Source organism: Ostrea edulis, chromosome 8 (genome assembly GCF_947568905.1).
Source record: "Ostrea edulis chromosome 8, xbOstEdul1.1, whole genome shotgun sequence".
In the NCBI taxonomy this organism is placed as follows: Eukaryota; Metazoa; Mollusca; class Bivalvia; order Ostreida; family Ostreidae; genus Ostrea; species Ostrea edulis.
Genome location: NC_079171.1, coordinates 21964993 through 21981049, shown reverse-complemented (window position 1 = coordinate 21981049; position 16057 = coordinate 21964993). Strand labels below are relative to the sequence as shown.

Here is a 16057-nt window from a genome sequence, read left to right as displayed (position 1 = left end):
GAGTTCGACTCCATTGCAATTGACGATATCCATGTCATGAAGCGAACGCATATCCCTGTGCTACATGTAAGCGCTACTGTTCATACCATTATGCATACGGAATAATGAAATCTTTTTAAATATTTAAATTCTTTCTTTTCTGAGGTAGTTTCGGTCATTAAAGTAGACATAATATATTTATCAAAAATTGATACGATCATTATTCACAACTGCATCGCGTTCAAGACGAACTGGTTAAGATTACAATGACCTACATTTTTCAAAATGGTGTGAGAGTTATTTTCCCCTGATTACAGAGCGCGCGCAGCGTATTGCGGTCCTCAACTGACGGTGTCATGTAAGGAATAAATAGAACATATACTATTTTTTTTATTGTAATCGATTGCCAGTTAAAGACTGTTTCTAATAATAATGTAGGAAAATGGGATTCTTTAGCTAATATTGCAAGCTTGATTATATGTATTTATAGCTTACGATCTTTTCTCGTTATTTCCAGTCGTTGACTGAGTATGTTTACATACATGTGCACATGTGCCATGTGTTATTTTATACTCTCGATGTTACCGGTGTTATTTATAGTTTTAATCAAAGGGTTGTATGTAAAACCACAAGTTATTAATATGACTATTGCCTACTTACGCTGATTACTTCAGTAGCATGGTGTTCATCCACATATATTTGTGTATATAGCGATTTTTAATGTGATAAACAATCACGTTGTTCGTATTAGGTGCCATATTTGTTTATAAAAGTCAGAGTTGGGGCCGCGTCTATTTTTATTTGACCCCGATCTTCGGGTCAAAGTTGTTTAGGTTGCAGACGGCTGTTTTTACTACGAAGAGTGCTTATAATGTAAGTGTTTGATCTTTATTATAATTGGATTTATAGACTTGATTTTAAGTTATTTTAGTTATAGATAAACGATATAGTCCCGTAGAATACTTAGCCGGGGTTGGTTTGATGGGGATTTGGATTGTCCGGGGAAAGTTGGGGTTGACCCGTCTGTACGTGCGTTGCCCCGTCCCTGGTGGGGTTGTCCCGTCTGTTGCCCCGGACTTAAGAAAGGGTATATAAGTCAGAATCCGACAAGATTCTGGAAGATAGCTAATTTTACTTTACGAATAGGACGTTCCCAGTGTTGCCTGATAAGGCTGATCTGGAGATTAATTAATTAATTAGGATTAGATTAGGTAATTATTTAGATTAAGAATCATTCCCAGTACCTGTGTTCAGAATTACTGGCGTAAAGTCACAATTTAATAGTAAGTGTAAGATTCAGAATATTATTCATAGAAGTAACAATTCAACTAATCAATCTAAAGAGGGGAACCAATTATTATTTTATACTAATGATAATTTAATATATGGATTTGTTATCTTCACCTTTCATTGGTTGGGTCAGACTATAACTTAGTATTAATTCATACAATATTGGCACCAGGTTCAGTCGCTATAACTCTATTGTAATTGATATTGTTACGATTGTTCTTTTATATTCTGTGCATGAAGTCCCAGAAATATTTCTGGAGTATTACATTGTTGTATAACAAACTTCACCTAACTTATACATAACTCAATAAATTAGTAAACTTTACATCAGAGTCAATTTTCAAAATATTGGATTGTTGTCAAGGAAGACAACTGGTGGCAGCTACTATAAAATCAATCGCTTGGCCGTTACAATAAAGTGGAATATCTTTAAAATCATATAATTGAACGATAATATTTAGTCACTGATTACATGTGTATGTCCCTTGTGGAGTTTTCTCGCAAGCAATGTATGGTCATGATGGAAGAAAGTATGTAAATATTAAATAGCCCTCAACCTTAGATCAGGATTAGGATGTCTTTAGTATATCAGAAATTCTTCATTATTGATTTTTTATCAATATTTTTCACAACAAAAATACATGTACAAAACACAATAACATATGCCTGAAATTGCATGTGCAACCGACGCATACATGTACAATATCAACTTATCATTTCACAATGGAGAACATCACTTGTTGCAATGTACACAAGGTGCTAATAAATAAAACAATTTGATATCTCAATTGATATCTGTAGTGTAATACAGATATTTCTATCGAAATATTTCGCGTGTGATTCAATCTTTTGAAAATAAAACTTTCTTTAAATCAACTTGCAGCTCTTCTTGCATTGCAAATACTCAATTAGGCAAAACAAATTATCAGGCACGTAGCAAAAATGTGTCAGTCCCATTTTATTATTAAATGCAAAGTTGGTTATTTTTACGTTCTGAGGTTGTTCCGTAGATAGGCTGCTTTACCCACCCTACCCTCTCGTCGTGAATTGTAGTGGAAATGTAAAATGTGAATTGAAATAAAAGATCCACCACTGCCCCCCCCCACCCCACCCCCCAACCCGCTTCCCACGATTAAGGATAATGGATTTTTAAAAAATGACACAGTTTGTAAAACAACTGGATATGCATATTCATATTGTTTAGTGCGACTCTAACATTTTACTTCCGTTTAAGTGCACAAAGGTCTCAAATTTGGCACGATTCCAGATTTTGATGAATTGCAGAAAATGATAACTTTTAAATCAACTAGTAGTCAAAAAGCAACGCTCTGATTTATCAATTTCAAAATTACTTTCATCTTATAGAGAAGAAGTATATTTATGATATATAAAAAATCTGTCTTTGGACTCTCGATTATAGTAAATAGTAAATATATTAATACTTCCAAGTTGGGCATTTTTTCCTGCTTGTAAAGCTTTTATTCTGGTAGCCACCTAAACCTGTTTGTCATGCATGGTCCTTGTTATCTTATCAAGTCTTATATAATTTTATGATTTCACATCAGATGACCAGAAGTACGTATCAATCATTTTTGTTGCTTTGGGTCCTGGTTGCCATGGTGACAAATTGCAAAATTTGAAAAAATAACGTTTTTAAAAAAAATATGAATCGTATGAATAGTTGTAATTTAACAAAATTGATATTTGTGTACTTTTAAAATGCAATTTTTAAAAACAAATTTCATGCCAATTTATATTATGCTATATATAATAAATTCTTTATTTAGACAGGATAGTACAATTAGTACAAATGACTAGTTTACATTGTGGTCCTACAGAGACTTAAATATACCAAAAGCAATTGGATCATATTTCTTCATAGATTTGCTTTTCCCATGGATACAATAAGGATAGATCTATTTTTTTTTTAATCTGACCGGTTATTGAAAACATTCTGAAATAATCAAACTCAATCGCAAATACTAAACCAGACAGCAATGCAACTTTTAAAAAGTTGTATGAGAGTCACAATATTGATATTCTAAAACAAATAAAATTGTTGCCATAGTAACATTTAGACCAATTTAAAGACTGACGTGCTTTAAGTTCAAAGGTAAATCTTGTGTGAAGACAGAACTTAATATCCAGAATATAATACCCCAAATCTTTATCTTTTCCTCGGGACAGTTAACACGTCATATGAAGTTGTCAGGTACAATATATTAAGTAAAAAGTACTTCATGGTTAGGCATTTTTAGATGTCATCAAACTTTAACAAATGAAGTACCCAGAAAAAAAGTGAGCAACAACCCTTAAACAATCAAATAGCATGCTTAATATGTACATATAAACAAAAGTTGTCAGATGCCTGTACCTTACCGTTTGTTCAAAAGGTTAGAAGTTTTTGAAAAATAGGTAAAAGTCCAAGGTCCACGTTGAGAGTTTTGGTAACAAAAGAAATGGCATTTATGTTTGAAACATCAAAGCACTATCACTCTTGGTTCAAAAGATATAACCAAGATGAAGTTCTTGAACAATACGTCAAAGTTCAAGGCAAAGGTCGTTAGATCAAATGTCTTATAACAGTGAGACATTTAACTCTGGACACGACAAAAGTCCGGAGTTTCGCCAACCCTTTTATTAAGGATACAAATAAATCCTTTACAAAAAAAGATGAGATTTTATGTCCACAAGACATGCACCAACATTTACACTTGTAACTATTGTAGTTTTTAAGATATTTCACCTGAAATCAAAAAAATCCCATGGGATTTTGGAGGGATTTTTAATCCCACTTGGGGGATTTTCACTCCCACCAAAAATCCCATGGGAGAAAAAATATAATTTCTCCCATAGGATTTTAACTCCCATATTTAAATTCAAAATGGGATACAATGTCCCATAGGAGGAAATGTCCCATAATGAACATGAAATGGCAGTGAATATCCTATTTGAGCATGAATGGGAATAAATATCCCAAATAAAACACAGGATGGGGACTTTTATCCCATGAATATAGTAATAAAGCAGAAAATTGTATCTTAAAGAGTGTTGTTTGTCATGATTCTTAAGAATGTACTTGCAAGCTAAGGAATGACATTAACTTTATATCTAGTAATTACACTCCTAAATTATGTAGACCTATACATGTGTTAATGGATAAATGTCTAAACAACATGAGAAATTAAATTATATTAGAGCTCTGCATTACTAAACTCTTTCCCATGCAATTTTAATTGTATACATATAACCCTATCACAAAAATATCGGAATAAAATTGAACAGTATTAAATTATGCAGTTAGAACACTAACATATTTACATGCAGCTGTTCACATTCACTATTTACAACCCTTTACAGGTCGTCAGGTGTGAATATTCACAGGAACCGGTATTTTTATCTGTAATAATAATAGTAGGCCCTATACAGTGTAGGTAGGTGGAGGGGCCCCGTAGTTGACACTCATCACCAGGACGGAGGGTGGCAATTTTTTTATACAACCCCCAACCTCCCTAAAAATTACTTTGAACACAACCCGAAAGTCAAAATCCTTGATAATGATAATAATGGGGGGGGGGGGGTCCAAGGATTTAATTCATCAGTCCAAGCTTCCACTTCAATTGTTTATTGATTGCCATAAAAAAGTAGGGGGGGGGGGCTGATTTAGCTAAAGAGACCTGATCGAAATAATATTCGGTTTCCCTGTCAGGTATATGATTTTTCAAAAAAAATTCCCGATCAATTTCTCATGATGAACAAAGTATAGTGACGATCCAAACTCTACCTACATCGATGACTTTAAGAAACTACCTTAGCATATACATATACGTAATACCATCAGTTTACAATGTCTATATCTTTGTTGTTGGTAAACTAGAGAAGGTGTAAGGTTTTGCATGTTGAATCGTAACCTATGATTAAACATTGAGTTTGTCATACTGTTAGATTGAGCACTAGTTGAAGAAGAAAAAATACCGAGCAAACTGTTACAGTATACATTCTTAATTGAGAACACGTTATGCATTTTTATTTCACACTTTTGTTATTTTGTCCTGTCCTCATTTCTTAGTGCATATATGTAAACTAATAACAATTCTTTTTCATCAGTCATGATGGTAAATACATTTTGCAAATTCGGGGAGGGGTGGGGGGTGGGGTTGCACTAGATCCTCACATGCTCCATCTGGACTGACTATAGATGCATATTTTCTTTGATTTCCTCCATATAACATCTAAGCATTCTCAGTTAATGCATGAATTACCAAGGAAAGAACGCTTTCAATTCTTCAATGACAAAATGCCTGACCACTAGCACTAGTGTGCAGTATAACAGGACGAAGTACTGGATACATTTTAAACCCTGCCAATATTTAGAAATTTCTGGATTACATTCACAGATACTGTTATGTCTTTCACTAATATCACATATACATGATGTACAAATTCTCAAATCCCATTTCAAGTTGGAATCCTAACATTTAATAATATTGCTATCATTTTTATACCTTCTACGTATGAGGAGTGCATCAAAGGGAAGGTAATTCCAGCAACAGGTCTATTTCATTAAAAGACCCCCTTTTTCATATAAAATAGTAGATTACTGGGATTTATTTATTAGGAAATGTTAAATCTATAAATTAAATTAAATTTCAAAACAATTCATGCATCTAATATCACAAATTTTAAATCTTTAATCTTTTAAAAGATAATTTTACATGCTTAAAAGTATTCATTATTGTCAGTTTTCAAATTTTAATTGCAAATAAACAGCTAAAAGTCCAAAGTACATTTTTTTGTTATATTTTACAGACAAGGATTTGATATTTAAGTATTATACACTTTTAAAGAAATTTAAGCGTTGCTTTTGCAGCAACACTTATTTCAAAATTGACCATATAACACAAAATGAAAAAGTTTGGCACAATGCCAAATTATAGGTTCCATGTAATCTCTAAATGGACACTTATGATGTCAAGCATGATATCTCTATAAGTGGTTTACATGAAAATATCATAAAAAATCCATTCTTTTCGTAAGTCTTCAAAATTGATTTGCATTTTTGAAAAAAATAAAACCCTAATATTTAAGGATTGCTCTTGTGTTCAAAGACTAATCCACGTGTAAATACAGAATGCGCTGTTACTAAAAATAGAAATGACCTATCAATAAATTGACCTCGAATTATAATTATTCCAACCATATACTCCAATGATATAAATGATTAGAAATGATATTGATGACCACCATTTCCTTCATTTTTAGCCGAGTTGCAACGAAGTTGAACTCGGCTATTGGTTTGGTGATGCGGGCGGGCGGTTGGGCGTCAACAATTGGTTTCCGGATGATAACTCGAAAAGTTTACAATCTAATCAAATGAAACTTTATTATATTATTGCGTACTAAGTAAGGAAGACCCCTATTGGTTTTGGAGAAAAATGATCAAAGGTCAAGGTCACAGTGACCGAAAATAGAATGAAATTTTCAGGAAAATTTGGTTTCCGGATGTAAACTCAGAAAGTTTAAATCCGAATCAAATGATACTTGAATTGTTATGTACCAGGTAAGGAAGACCCCTATTGACTTTGGAGAAAATAGGTCAAAGGTCAAGGTCACAGTGACTGAAAATAGATTTAAAATTCCAAAAGGATTTTGGTTTCCGGAGGATAACTCGAATTTTTTTAATTTGAATCAAATGAAACTTGGATATATTGTTGGATACCAGCAAAGCAAGGCCCCTATTGATTTTGGAGAACAAAGGTCAAGGTCACAGTGACCGAATATAGATTGAAAACTTCAGACAAATATGGTTTCTGGGCAGTAACTCGAAATGTTTAAAACTGGAATTAGTTCTTCACAATTATAAATATACCACGTCATCCCTGGCTTTACAATGTATCCCATGCAACTCGGCTCATGCACCCCTGGGTGGATATACTGATTTTTATATATTTGCATGGTTTTTTCGTAGACAAGCTCTTAACATATCCATTACCCAGATTGGACGTAATTTAAACTAAGAGCACGTCATGTAATCTTTAAGCATTTGCTGTTTAATGTCTGCCATATAAAATTGAAAAGAATATGTAGCTTTACTATGTATTTTGTGTTATCCAATGTTCGTTAGAAACATGACATGACATCATGTATATTGAGACATCCTGTATATGCAATTATTTCTGTACTTCATAAGAAGTGTTGTGTGGCGCATGTTGGAAAGACATTGTGAAGGAGTTTCCATCGTTCATGGATTTCCGTTTCACATGTTTAATTTCAGATATATGATAATAGGTGATGATGTGATGAGAAATGGGTATAGAAGATAAAAGTTATTGGATGGAGAAACTCTAAAAAGTCTTGAATATCTGATTTCTTAAGCATGTTTTCTTACCAAAAATTCTATTGGGAGGGAGTACCCCTCTTAGCGAGAGCCTTGTTGTTTACTAACGTTGTTAAAAAGAATCTGCTATACTTTACTTCCTTGCCAGAAGACAAGATGGTGATTAAAGTAACTAATATATTATGTTGAAGCTACTTCATCGTACATATAAGTACTTCTAAACCCTTCAGGCATTGTCACAAAACATCTACAGATAACAGAAAGTTTGTTCAGACACATTATGCGACATTTAAACGCATATGCCAACACATAGAATGTTTGTAATGAAGAAAAGATTATGAAGCAGTCGCGACAATGATGAAGTTTTTCGAATGGAAGTGAAATAACTATAATAAAAATGTGATAAAGCGAATTTCTGCGGACATTCTATAAAACTTCACTATAAGCGTAATTCGCTACACGTTTATAGCGATTACATAATTCAAATATAACGAATTCGTTATAAAATTGATTTGCTCTACATGTATATCAGTTGTATAAGAAAGCAGCAATCGATATACTTGCGTTTGTATTGTATTTAGGAAAAATTAACACACTGATTTATATGTGGTAATTTAACTTACTGGATTATTAAGTCACGCAAGATCATGTCGAAAGAAAAATGTCAATAAAAGTATGTGCAATACTAGCAGTCTATCGTAGTTGTCATGTACTTGTTGCTTTACAAAAAGAGAGGAATGTGAGATAAAATAAATGTAATCAAACTTTATATTTAATTAACGAAAATAGCAAACAATACCGATAATATATTTGCTATACGTATATATAAGAATTGTTTTGCGTTAACAACCTCTTCTGAAAAAACTACAAACAGAAATGTCCTAATAAGTGTCGATCCTTTATGGCAATGACAAGCAATTGTTAAAAATCATAGCGAGTTTAAAATGAAAACGACAACAACAAACAAACAATTCGTTATAAAAGATGATTTTACGTTCATTTTTAATTCAAGGGGAATGGGAATTTACTTCGTTACATGCGTAAATTCGCTATATCCGTGTTCGTTACAGACGCAGATTTTTCTATAGAAGAGATAAAGAATTTGCTGGGGAAATTGATGTCACTTCACTATAGCCGTAATTCATCAGGAAAATGATAATTTTATCTTAAAGTAGCATCAGAAAGAAGGGGGGGGGGGGTGAGGTTAAAAATACAACACAAATTACATCATGAATTTCGTGGCATGCATAAGTTATGCATATCAAACAAAGTCTTAAAAAAAATGGAGAAAATATTTTTTAAAAGACATATGTATATATATTCTCCTGTGAGGTTGACACAACAACATTCTTATTTTAAAAGAGAAAGGAAATGTGTGTACATTTTCAATTTGGTCATTTGTAGTCTTGATAAAGAGACCCTAGTCAAAACCGTGCCTTTCAAAACTCGGACGCACAGAATACGCAACCTTAAAAAATCATATTACATAGAAATTTACCGAAACAAATGAAGTCAGTAATGGACACGAAATCTAACATTTTATTAAATTTTAAATGAAATGATTGGCAAAATGAAGTATATATGTAAGCGGCTAGATCGATGTCGGATAAAACTCTAAATTCAAATAGTTAGCTTAGGGGGAGGGGGAGTGAAAACTTCCGTAAGTTTCTGGCATCCGACATCGATTACATATTAGTGGAAAGAGAAAAAAAAAACAAGTGTCTGGTAAAAACTACATGATAATATCACATTTTAAAATAGATTTAATGTGCACTTTCTTTTGTGAATAAACAGTGGAAAAGGTATACAGAGTGTATTCATACTAGTTTGCCCTTACTTGATAATCGATTAGTTTCAGCAGTCATCATATTTAATTTATGGGGGGGGGGGGGGGGGGGGGGTGTCTTGGTAAAAACTATGTGAATTTAGTTTTTTGTCAGACATTGAACTTTTGATCTCGCCCCCAAATCTTTCCTTTTGTTTATCGTTATTTTTCGCAAGTGAATTCATTGATTTATCGAAGGCAATTTTTATTTCATTTTTATTTTTTTTCCTTTGCAATAAATGAAAGATGAATGACAGAATAAGTAGCAATTCTTAAGAAAAGGGGGGGGGGGTTGTGCGCCTTCAATTTGGCCAAGTTTCAAGTAGAATTTGCAGATAAACCATGCCGTTTTGAACTGATAATTCCTCGTAAAATCCGTACATTTCAAAACTCCGATTGAACACGCGTGAAGACAGGAAGTATTACGTAGCCATAAAACCACACTGCTTAATTATATACTGTATAAAATGAATATTACATGTAACGAGAAGAGTAAAACCAAGGATGAAATTTAAAAAAATTACATTTACCATTGTCAGAACATCTTCCAAAGAATAAAACGATCTATGCAACAGAATCTGCTAATAAAAAAAACTCACACACACGAGAAGATTCAAACGAAAGTAAGACTGGTTGAGTTTTTGTTAAGATATATGCAATTATTTATTTTTTAAATTGAAGATTCAATAAAAGAAATATATGTTTAAGGAAAAGAACACCAGCCCATCAATTTTAATCCCAATAAAATGTATTTGCCAATCTGGCCACATGTAGTGTATCGATTGTAAATAAAGCTCGTGTAAGTATTAACTTTACTACCTACATGTATTTAACACTGTTTAACATAACTCAACATCTAAGTACAAAGCATACAGCCAGCCGTGTACGCTGAAGGACGTGCACATTTATCATTCAGACTTATACACAAATGTTAGTGAAAATACACAATGCCGTTCCTATAAATATACTAGTACAATTGCATTTAATAGTACATCAACCCCCTTTGTGAACACCAGAGTCGGCCAGGAAAAACCTAGAAATAAAACGATAATAATCGTGAAAAACTCTAGGAAACCTGTATCTGATGCGATTGCTCCATGATGCAGGGGTAGTGTGACGGACCTCACACTTTACAAATATATAAAATGCTATATGAAAACTGAAAATAGCGAAAGTTGTCCTATCCACATGAAGTGACCTGTCTAACAAAGCCGCTTACTCCCCGTGACAGTATACTACCCCCTATATTGGTCAGTATTATAATGGAGCAAAACAACTTTATCAAACACGCTACTATAACGTGTATACATAATTTTCCCGCTTTTACTAGCGAACCGCGGGATAATATATTTATCAAGACTCGGGCGCACTGGTAGACGGGAAATATTGCGTAATCATACATAGATACACTGTAACAAGGCAAATGCGCAAATGTAAATATTCTACCATTTAATTAAGATACAATTACCAGTAAAATGCGCATCTTCCAGCGCATAAAATGATTTGCAAAATGAATGGTGTCAAAATAAACACGAGAAGATTCATCGAGAATTTGAATTATCTTTCTAATAAGTCACTCAATTATGATGATTCATTGATCAAACATCTGAAGACTGGGTTTTGGTTAAGATTCATGTAATCATTACTCTTAACCAATTTTAAGAGTGGGTACACTAACTAGCTGATATGTATGTTAAATGTAGAGAGACAATATACTTAAGTTGCCTATAAATTGAGTGTTTCACTGGATCAGTTGTTAAGTACAATGTGTACATGTAAGTATTTATCAAATGATTATTATACCATAAATTTTATATTTTCTTATATCACATTATGACTGCTTGACATGGGCCGTTTCATCCGATTTTTATAATAGAAGGAAAATAAGTGTAGTTTTAAATTCATTTTAATACAATTACAAATGTTGTGATAAGTTACGACATGTTCTCATAAATTTCTGTTCAGACCAATATTTTTTTGGAGACGTTAACATGTTTGACATACACACACTATCTAATTAATCGCAGTCGGGCGGAGGTTGAGGCAGTTTTAGTAGCTGGACACCCCCCCCCCCTTCCACGAATTAGGACTTGAAGTTCGGACAACCTCCCCTATTTTTATTTCCTTGTCAAAAATTTTAGACAAGCCATCTTTGCCCCCCCCCCCCTTCCCCTCCATTTTTATGTTGTTGAAAAGACGATGCTACGTGCCTGTGAGGCTTCGCACTGACACAGCTCCTAATCGGAACATGCAGAACACCGCAAAAACAATTGCAAGGTGGCTAGAGTGCATTTTTGTAATTTCTGTTCTAAAGCACACACCCTCCCCCAAAAAACATAGGGCGCGGCATATGGATACGGACTGTGTAATGTACAGCAGTGTTTTGCTTTTTTCACATCTTGTTTTGAACATTGAAGAGAATTCATGCATGCGTAAAAAAAATTTCCACTACATAGGATAATTCTTATTTACAAAACCTGATGTAGTACCTATATATACTTATATGAATATACTTATATTCGTTTATTTTTATTAAGTAAACTTTGAATCAGTCGTCAGTACAGATGAATATGTTAAACCTTGTCTAAAACTGCATTGATTACGTTTTTTCTTTGAAATCAAGATGAAATTTTATGATAAGGTTGTTTGAATTAACACAAATAATATACAGAACATATCGAAGGGGAAAAATCCATTGGAAATGTAGATACATGTATAATGATATGATTTTTATTAATACTAGTAGATAAAAATTTATTCATTCGTGGCATTTCTCTGTTATACCAACATACATGTAGAATAATAAATAAAATAAATAATAAGAAAAAAAGGCAAATTTTGGACTAGATATCTTTTCAAAAGAAAATATTTTGTCCCACATTTATCGTAATTTTTCACTTGCTCTCACTCCCGATTCGATAGTCTTAAAGTTTGAGCTTTTATCAGAACTTTCCGCGATAAACTAACAGAATATATAACAATGGAAAACGTAGTGAAGAAATGTGTTAAAAATTCCGAATTTTCACAAGTCAACTCCAAAGCGCTGTGGGGAAAAGGGTAACGTCATCATTCAGCGTCGAAAGCAAATCCTACTGTTACGTCATAGGCGGCGTGATAGGCAAAAAGTTTAATGTTAATGAGCAGGAACAACAGTAAAAAACGTTTATGCTTTATTCTTTATTTTCACACAACTAAATAATACATGTTCTGTAAGGAAATAACAAATATGGATGGAAAACAATGTTCTGTAAGGAAATAACAAATATGGATGGAAAACAATGTCCTGAAACTTTTCATCATGTTGAATTAAGCAAGTGAACTATTGCTTGGAAACTGTGATTATTCTTTTCTTGAGTAGATCAGTTGGTCAGGCCCAGAGTTACGGAGGCTGTGAGTAGTTCTGTAGGATGGGGAGGATATCCAAACAAGACAGTGGACGGAGACAAGACACAGAATCCTTACACGTACTGCATGCACACAGCAACCGGACAAAGAGAGGCGTGGCTCAGAGTTGACTTAGGAGATATCTATAATTTGAAATCTGTTAAGATATGGTATAGAAACGACAGTAAGTAATCAGTAAAATCCCTACTTATTATATCACACATTCAAATATTATTTACACAGTGATGTGCTTAAGTGACTGATCAGCCATGACTAATTACTTGTAAATACAAAACTAGAACAAGCAATGCTGTTTGATGTTTTTTTTAGAAGAGATTCTGAGTTTTTATCATCAAAATAATTTTCTTTCGATCTATTATCCTCTTCATTCCATTAGAAAACTTGTTGGTTGGTTGTATATTGTTTAACGTCCCGCTCAAGAATATCTCACTCATACCACAACGTAATAGAAAAATATTTAATGACGAAATAGCTTATAGTGTTAAATATTACGTAATTAGTTTATAATATAAGAAGTCCTTATCAATAACCTGAGTATTACATGAGTATTACTCTCAAAAGAGTTATGGAAACTATAAAGCAATAACCATTTTCTTGTTCTGCATATCTAATGAAAATTTTAATCTTAAAACAGATATGTTCTTAAAACACAAATGCCCCGAAAGTATCTATACTGATTAAAGACTTTATATCATATATGTTACAGCAGGGTCTAGCATTATATTACTATTTTGGAATTGCCCTACAATCAGAAAAGTTGGAGCTGCTTTTCCTACGTACATGTATGCATTTAGTTTTTATACAATATCAACAAAATTAAAGTAGAGATATTTCAAATAATTAACATCAGGTGTAAATGCCACGGGTCCTCGGATATGACCATAAAAAGCGGATGTCCCGTATCACAGTAGGTGTGGCACGCTAAATAAACCCCCACTGCTCAATGGCCGTAAGCGCCGAACATAGGCATAAATTTGAAGCCATTCACCGGTCTTGGTGACGTGTCCATATGAGTGAAAAATTCCCAAGAGGGACGTTATGAAAGATACAATCAATCAAGTCCAAGTCTCATACAATTCGAATTTGATATGTAACATGTCATGGTAAGGCAATGTACTAAAACTTAATTTACCATCTGCAAGTATGACGAAAAAATTGCGAAAAACTGCTTTACCGGACTGACAGAGATGTACAATGTCCATTGTTGCGAATTAGCATGCGCGATAGGATAATAGTTCGTTGGTGTGTCAAATATCAGCTGATTGGTTACATTAAGAGTTGTATAACCTATTTAAATGAAAATAAAGATACCTGTATTTGATTGACACCGATTGTTAAAAGGATGCACTTAGCTTATATATCGAATATATGAGAGGGTTGTGAATAGTCGATTTTTACTCGAAAAACATTTCCAAAAGACTTTTCATTGTGATATATAGTTGAAAAATACTCATTATCTAGGGCCGGCATACAATACAAAGAGATTACGGAGATTCTCCATCCGCCTGTCAAACATGAATAATCATCATTTATATAACTATTAGATCCACCACATAATACAAAGAGATTACAAGGATTCTCCATCCGCCTGTCAAACACGACTATACCTGTCCCCAGTGACACCTGTTACCAGGATCCTGATGACCAAACTCTGCCTGTCGTGTTAGAGAGAAAATGCGGGGGAGAGGCCCGATATGTTTGGTTCTATACAAACAGAAACAATAACGACGGGGTGTTCCTTGAAATATGCGAGGTGGAGGTTTTCGGTAAGAATATTTTTTGATTTGGAAAATATTAAAAACTGTAACTTCATGTTTCTTATTTATCTTAGAGATATTGTTTTAACCCCCCTCCCACTGAAAAAGAGGCTGCATACTATTTTGTATCTATCGGTCAGTATTTAAATAAATCCTTCCTTGACATTTATCAAGCAGTGGTTGCCCCTGGAAGTATATGACCCCTATCACTTTTTCGTGTCAGATGATCAAGGGTCACACCGGACGAAGTACGATATTACCTCTTCCATATTCTTGACAGACAGCAAATTTGGTATACTGGTGTAACCTAAGAGGTAGATTGCCCCCATGAATTATGATATCACAATGTTAAAGTTCCAATCACTCTAGATGCTCGTATAGTAAGATATTATCTACCCAATATCTTACAAACTCTTTGTTTGACATAATACGTGATACCCTGGTACATCATCTATGATCCTTATTGAAGATGAAGTCACAACTCAAATTATGACCCTCGGGGTAGGATGGCGCTACAATATTGGGTGCTGTTTTATAGGAAATATCTTTAGAAATCATCTCAAGGATTACTTTGCCAAAAGATGGAAATTTACATGAAAGGTTTCCTAACCTAGAATATATTCACGTTTTTTTTTTCAAACCATGATACCTGCGGATAGGGTGAGGGCACAATAGGGCATGAGAGTTTTATATAGGAATAAATCAATAATCAATGAAAAATTCGTTTTAAAAGTAACAGGGCCACACCAATTTAAACCAAATGCAAATGTTCCAATAGTGTGTTCTTTGTTTTAAAACATTCTCCTTCGACTATATAGTGTATATATATATATATATATATATATTCACATGTATCGTTTAGATCCAAGGGGTAAACGTAATGGTGGGTGTTATAATTGTTTGTTTGTGCTTTATATTAAATATTCTATGCAATTGCATCGAGAGATACACTCTCCTTATAAAATATCCTAAACACTGAATGACACAGTGACTGTGTGGGATTGCATCAGTGTGTATAAGTAGCACTTTAGGAGCATAACAAAGCTTCCTTTCTTAGGGAAGTCGTTGTGGCCGAGTGGACTTACGCACTGGTTTGACAATCTTGCTAGGCGGTGGGTGCCGTACGTCGCTGGTTCGACCCCGGGCTGGGGTGAAAATTTTCAGTACCTAGTTGTGATTATTTAGTGCTTTATATATTAATTAATTGATTTTCACATGTATCGTTTAGAGCATAGGGGTAAACGTAAGGTTGGGTGTTATAATTGTTTGTTTGTGCTTTATATCAAATATTTTATACAATTGCATCGAGAGATCCACTCTCCTTATAAAATATCTTAAACACTGAATGACACAGCGACTGTGTGGGATTGCATCAGTGTGTATAAGTAGCGCTTTAGGAGCATAACAAAGCTTCCTTTTTTAGGGAAGTCGTTGTGGCCGAGTGGACTTACGCACTGGTTTGAC

The 16057-nt window shown here is 33.7% G+C and overlaps 1 protein-coding gene across 6 annotated transcripts in view; it reads left to right on the top strand.

The window, feature by feature from the left end:
- The window catches only part of LOC125661168 (multiple epidermal growth factor-like domains protein 6), a 115958-nt gene that overhangs the window by 49883 nt on the left and 50018 nt on the right, over window positions 1-16057 (top strand). For 5 of the 6 annotated variants that reach the window (XM_056147155.1, XM_056147154.1, XM_056147153.1 and 2 more), the window contains 2 exons: window positions 12790-12999; window positions 14381-14602. The exons of the other annotated variant lie outside the window; for it this stretch is intronic. In XM_056147155.1, coding sequence (XP_056003130.1) covers window positions 12790-12999; window positions 14381-14602 — 432 coding nt within the window. The remainder of the gene's footprint in view (window positions 1-12789; window positions 13000-14380; window positions 14603-16057) is intronic. 6 annotated transcript variants of the gene reach the window in all.